At 35.1% G+C, this 6006-nt stretch overlaps 2 protein-coding genes across 6 annotated transcripts in view; both read right to left on the reverse strand.

Moving 5' to 3' along the window:
- The window catches only part of CERS3 (ceramide synthase 3), a 51899-nt gene extending 50617 nt beyond the window's left edge, over window positions 1-1282 (reverse strand). For all 3 annotated transcript variants that reach the window (XR_003254805.1, XM_026073477.1, XM_026073465.1), the window contains exon 1: window positions 1194-1282. The gene's annotated coding sequence lies outside the window, so the exon portion shown is untranslated. The remainder of the gene's footprint in view (window positions 1-1193) is intronic.
- The window catches only part of LINS1 (lines homolog 1), a 12049-nt gene continuing 7148 nt past the window's right edge, over window positions 1106-6006 (reverse strand). For all 3 annotated transcript variants that reach the window (XM_026073433.1, XM_026073427.1, XM_026073445.1), the window contains exons 6-7: window positions 3557-3737; window positions 1106-2303 (exon numbers count right to left, since the gene is read on the reverse strand). In XM_026073433.1, the coding sequence (XP_025929218.1) occupies window positions 1406-2303; window positions 3557-3737 (1079 nt within the window). In that variant the 3' untranslated portion in view covers window positions 1106-1405. The remainder of the gene's footprint in view (window positions 2304-3556; window positions 3738-6006) is intronic.

A 6006-nucleotide genomic window follows, 5' to 3' on the forward strand; every position in this document is an offset into this window, starting at 1 on the left:
TCCAGCTAAATTATTCTATAAACTCCACCTAGTCTTCTCCCCCATCCACCACATCCATCCATTCACTAGTTCAGAGCTCAGGACTGATCTAGCAGACGGCCACAGAGATGTGGGGATCAACTACTCCAAAGACTGTTTGTCTTACTCAATATCTGTTTTAATTTTTACACTAAATACCTATTTTAAAAGGAAGATACAACTTAGTTCTCTGAGACAATAGAGCACTTAACTTCAGGAGAGCATCTTAAGAAGAGGAAAACTGCTTCCTTACAGTTCTGAGGAGGTCTGGGAATTTAGAGTAATCCCCCCTGCCATTAATATTTTCCCATTGCCTAACCCCTGTAAGATCATTACAAGCTGCATGTTAAGTGTACCAGTATTAGGTGGCTTCCACTGTTTTGGATCCTGTTCCAAACTAACTCTCCCCAGGCGCTGTCTTAGGCACTTACTTTTCAGGTAATTAAAACTAGCTCTAATAAAGGATGTAAGTGTAAAAGTTTAAGTTCAACATTCATCTTACTGCACTGCAAACATTTAATTTGAGTTATTTCTAATTTAACATGCTTTTTTTAAATAAATATCCCTTCATACAGAATGTGTAATGGAAGTGAGATATTTTGCTGGAATTTCACTTCCATGTTACCCAAGCTTGATTTTAGATTTCATAGAGCATTGTAATGCTCTATGTCCAACATCTACCTTTCTTTTTAATTAAAGGAATATACTATAAAATATTTAAGAAACACTAAATCCAACTTTCAGTGAAATGGTAGCACCGCTGATTAAATCAGGTAAACAGTAAATGCTAAAACATATATCCTAGACATCAATTAACCATTTCAGCCAAGAAAAGACACCTGTTTTTAGCAGTTGTGAGAGTAGCCCTGTGTGTCCATTTAGGCCAGAGCACTGACGCAGAACACAAAGCTTAAACACAAAACAAAGAACTGTCCCTGACTAAAAGGTTTTATTTGGCTCAACCTCAAAGCATTTAAGTGTTGCAGTAACACTGCACTGGAATACATAAATCACTACCAATCTGGCAGTGAATTCATGCATTAGAATGACACTAGGTATAACTGACATCACTTTAAATATCGTATACTGCTGATATACTTTCAGATTAATCATTTATTATCAGATTTTTAATACGTAACAATTCATCTTTATATACAGTACAGTGACATACATACCGTGAATAAGCCTAGGACTCTAAGGTAACGGGATCAGGTCATTGAATGCAACTGCAGATTTTAAGATCTTTTTAAGGTGTCAACAAAAACAAGTTTATCCTGTTCAATTCAAATACATGATAGGTCCAAAATGCACGAGTTTTAAAATTCATTTCTCTTATGAGAACATTCCCTTGTATACTAGTAAGAAATCTCAAGAACACTTTTTTGTCTTACTGTGGATTCATGTTCTTACTGATCTTCTCAATGTGACTCAGTAGCTTCAACAATGCAGATGGATTATAAGGGAAAAGATTTCTTCTCTGCAACCTCAAAATAGCTATTTGCAGTTCTTCCAAACATGCTGTTGATTTGTAAAGCATTATTCTTAGGGGAATGACGTTATCTGAAGACACCGTACAAGCCAGGAAGGATGAGGTATTAGATCCCTTTTGTTTCAGAGGCAACACTTCAGATTTGAGGGYATTTCGTTTATCATCTACGCAGCTGCAAACAGCTTCCCTTATCTTTGCCTCGCTCTCGTAATTTAAAGGCATCTGCTTTGTGTTTACCAAGCACTCTTTTCCAACTGACTCTAATTCAGAATCTTCTGAGCTGTCATAATTAACAAGGCTTTGAAGAGAACCCAGCAGAGATGTACTATCAGTGCACAGCAATGAGTTAGACTGCTTGGACTCTGCAACATCATTATCACCTTGCTCTGCTGTAAATACTAAGCAATTGTGAGAAGAAGCCGAAGATGGAGTCTGCAGATCTGGTTCACAACAAGCATTCTGCGAACTCGCATCAGTCATATAGTTTTGTTTTCCTTGATGGGGTGGCTTGTCAGAAGAAATGGATTGAAAAGCACCATGTTTCATATCAAAATGGTTACAGACATTGACAAAATGSTGCCAGTCTTCTCTAAGAAGTTTTAAATACCTTACCAAATACTCCAGAAAACAAGTTTCCGATGAAATTAAAAAATCTAGAAGAACTGTRGAATCAAATGCAATATTTTTTAGGAAAAATAAAAAGATACAGTGGGGATTATAGCCACTTGCATGCGTAAGGAAGTTCCATGTTTCCTCCTCTTTTAGGCTTAAGCTATCAGCAGCATCATGTCGTAACCTGAAAAGTAGTTAGTGAAATAGATTAAATTCAATGAAAGTCTTGAGTTGTTTAAAAATAGGTATTTTTGGAAAACATTACTACTGATCTTTTTTGGTGTTCTCAAACACAGATTTTAGCAGCATGCATATCAGATCCTGCTGCAATTAACTGTTTTTACAGTGATACATTTCCAGATAAATATTTTTAAGTCAACAAAATCTGCAGAAAAGCACCTACTGGAATGAAAACAGAGGAACTTGTTTTGTTAGAAGGGCTTTCTATGCAAGACCCACAGTTTTGAAATTTGTTCCTGCCTATGGTATGTAGCAGTTTGAAATCCCACCAGGCACATCTGATTTTGCTGAAAAGTAAACACCAAAAAGAAAATAAAGTTTTGATATGAGAGTGAGAAAGAATTCAGGCAGGTGTGAGATCAGAGAGTTTAGGAAGCCAGAGCACTTAAAGCAGGCTTCCTTAAATTGTACTCCTCCTCAGGATGCATTCTGGAACGAGCAAAGTTACTTACAACATATGAATTGTTTAACATTTTTGTAAACCTAAACACAGACTAACTTTCAGGATGCTAAGCCTACTGGAAAAAGTGGCCTACTTGAATTTATGTGCCTAAAAAGAATTTTATATATCTAAGATACTATTTGCAATATCTTTAAATTTGAAGCTTGAGGGATAAGAGCTTGAGCTCTTATAAAGTAGGATAATATCTTGTACGAGAATTTAAACAGCAGTGAAGCAGCGAATGTCCATGACAAACTCATAAACACCATGTTTCAGATGTTAGTAATGTCAAGGGGGGGGTTGTGTTTTTTTTTTTTAATCAAATATCTGGAATTAACATGGGTCCAATCCTTAGAGGGCTACTATGCCACAAGTCCCYGAATTCTTGAAGTTTAGTTATAATATTGCATTCTTCTCAAACTCTCAATGTTGAAAGAAAACAGTYTTGCCTTTTACCTGTGTATAATCACTATTTTAGATCTGCGAAATCAATTATTCTGGATTACAAGATACGATAAAGTACTTGACAGGAAACTGTTGCACARCTCTCTCACTTCAATCCAAAATACTTAATCAAATTATCAGAAAAGTTAACAGCTCTTACACCAAACACTACTACATAGTTTTGAGTCTTTTAAAATTATTAAAAATATACCTTCTTTAAGCAAAGTCATCAATAAAAATATTATTATGTATTTCACAACAACCTTACTGAATTATTCTTCATAGTCCTGTCAAATAAAAGGTATACTAACCTATCAAATTTTAAATAAATGAGTAACAATGCTTTAGCAGCTTCCCACATATCATCATCTTGCTCTATGAAAATCAAGGAAAGCCATTCACAGTGATGTACAACTGGGTGAGAACGTGAGGAAGATGTCAGATGACTCCTCCAGAAYGCCAACAGTTGGGACATGGAACTCTGAAACTCTCCTGAAAACAGGAAGGGGGGAGGAAAAAAAAAAGTAACTAAATTTTGTTATAGTTTTTTGTTACTAAACATACACACTTTTTAAATTTAACAATGCATAACACTGAATATACTTATTTCACAGCTCAACTGAAATAACACAGCATCAAATTTTACGGACTAGTTCTTGCTTCTTGATACCAAAGAAATTAAGAAATATTTTGCAGAAAGCCATGAAGAGTTACCTAACCTTAAGTTCAATGTTATGGCTATTTTTTGTAACTCTTAAATGTATCAATGTTTACATGCCATTGTTAACTGTCATATATCCTGCAGAAAATGAGTTCACTCATTAGGTATAGCACTTTTTTTCCCTTTTTTTTTCCCTCTTTAATTTAAATACAGATAAAAAACTGAGGCAGAAAGCTAGCAAGCGACTTCCCTGTGGATATGCAGCTGATTACTGGCATATAAAAATCCAGTTCTTCTGGATACAGGCTATTCATAAAGTAATATTCTTGGATGCCAGTCACTCATCCCACTTGGAGTTCAAGGAAAAGTAATCAGAGGGGACCAAAAACTTTTGAGTGCAATAGGGTGAATCCTCTTAAACCTAACATCGCAGCCTAATGAACAAGATTACACTTTCAAAAATCTGTAGATAAAGGAAGCCTGTAAAAGTTTACATATACCTACACAGCTGGGGTTTCTACTTTTCTTTAGCTTCTTGGTTAGGTAGCTTCATTGGTACATGGCAAACTAAAGACAAGTGAATTGTAATTAAGTCAAAGCCACAGATTTAACGATTCAATATGAGCACTTTGGTGAGATTTCRTCTCAGTCCTTCCCACATGAAAGAACAATACAATTTTAATGTTTTAATGGGGTTGAAGCTAAAACCCCTACTGCRTGTTTCACTGTAAATAATCAGCTGCAGTGATTTTTAGTCTCTGGGAACAAACTGTCATTCCTCCAACAAAACAAAGTATCAAGCTTGTAACATAGTCATAATCAAACCTATTCTTTATAAAATAAAATCTTCATGAATGATATCCAGTCATGTACATTTCTCAAGTACATATTAGCTTGGAGTAAAGGTACATTCATGTGATGGTACAAAATCCTTGCTAAAAGTACTGAATTTACTGACCTCAAGGTAATATATGCACTGTTTTTCCTGCAAATCTTCAGTACAGATTTCCCACACTCTAAACATTGCACTCCTGAATGCGAAAACCACCTCAAAACTTAGGCCATTTTAGTGCAGTGGTTTACTCTGGAAAGTTAGGTCGTATAATTGAGACATAGACTGTTTCCTGTAAGTCAGGAAACTTACCTCCTCAATACTAATGGCATACTGTAAAAAGATTCTGCATGCCTGAACTTAGGTACCAGTTTTTCATGCAACGTAGCATATATTCAACATTTAGAAGACAGGAGAAAAACCAGTAACATACATCTTTACCCAGAAGGTACACCTTAGGCAAGAATTCTCATGCTGCTGGAAGGATACCATGGCTTGAAGAGCAAAGCTGCATGGTTTATATAAACAGTGATTAATGCTTTTACAAGACTTCTTGCAACATGGGAATCAATTTTACTTACAAAACCAGCATTATGTGGTTTGCCTGAATGTTTGATTTTAAGATTTGCTTTTCCTCTTAGCTAAGACATACAAACAGCAAATTATCTTAGTTATTAATAGTTACTATTCAGACTGAAATTCTTTCCTGTATATCAAAGCTATTTGGAAATTACTCTCAAAATTGAAATGAATTAAAGTTAAGCCACTCTAATCCATATTAATAAAAAAAGATAGGATCAACCAGCTTCCTGGAAGGCAAGTTAGCATATTAAAGCATTCTGGTGCTTGTTCTAACCACTTCATTCAATGTCACTGAAATAGAAGCACCATTACTTTCAACTTGAAATTCCTTGTGATGGTTATGGTATTTGAATCTAATTAAAAAAAAATGCTTGTGGCATGAATCTGGAAAAAAAAGAGACTTTTTCTTTAAGACAGATTTTTTTTTTTATATAGGTGTCAAAAATAGTTTTAGGCTACATTTCTKCTATTCACTTGTTCTTGGAGTATCTCAGAGTCTCTAGACGTTTTCAGAAGGTGGACTGTAAGGAAAATACTCTCTACAAATACTTAAAAACTCTAAGAATGCAACCGGAATCACAAATACGACATCTTCCAAAATCTGGAAAAAGCATCAGAAACTGTCTTGCAGAATTCTGTAGCTCTTTTGCACAGTCAGATGGAAAAAAAAAAAAAGTAACTCTAAT

The sequence above is a fragment of the Apteryx rowi genome, unplaced genomic scaffold (genome assembly GCF_003343035.1).
Source record: "Apteryx rowi isolate R43461 unplaced genomic scaffold, aptRow1 scaffold_11, whole genome shotgun sequence".
NCBI classification, from domain to species: Eukaryota; Metazoa; Chordata; class Aves; order Apterygiformes; family Apterygidae; genus Apteryx; species Apteryx rowi.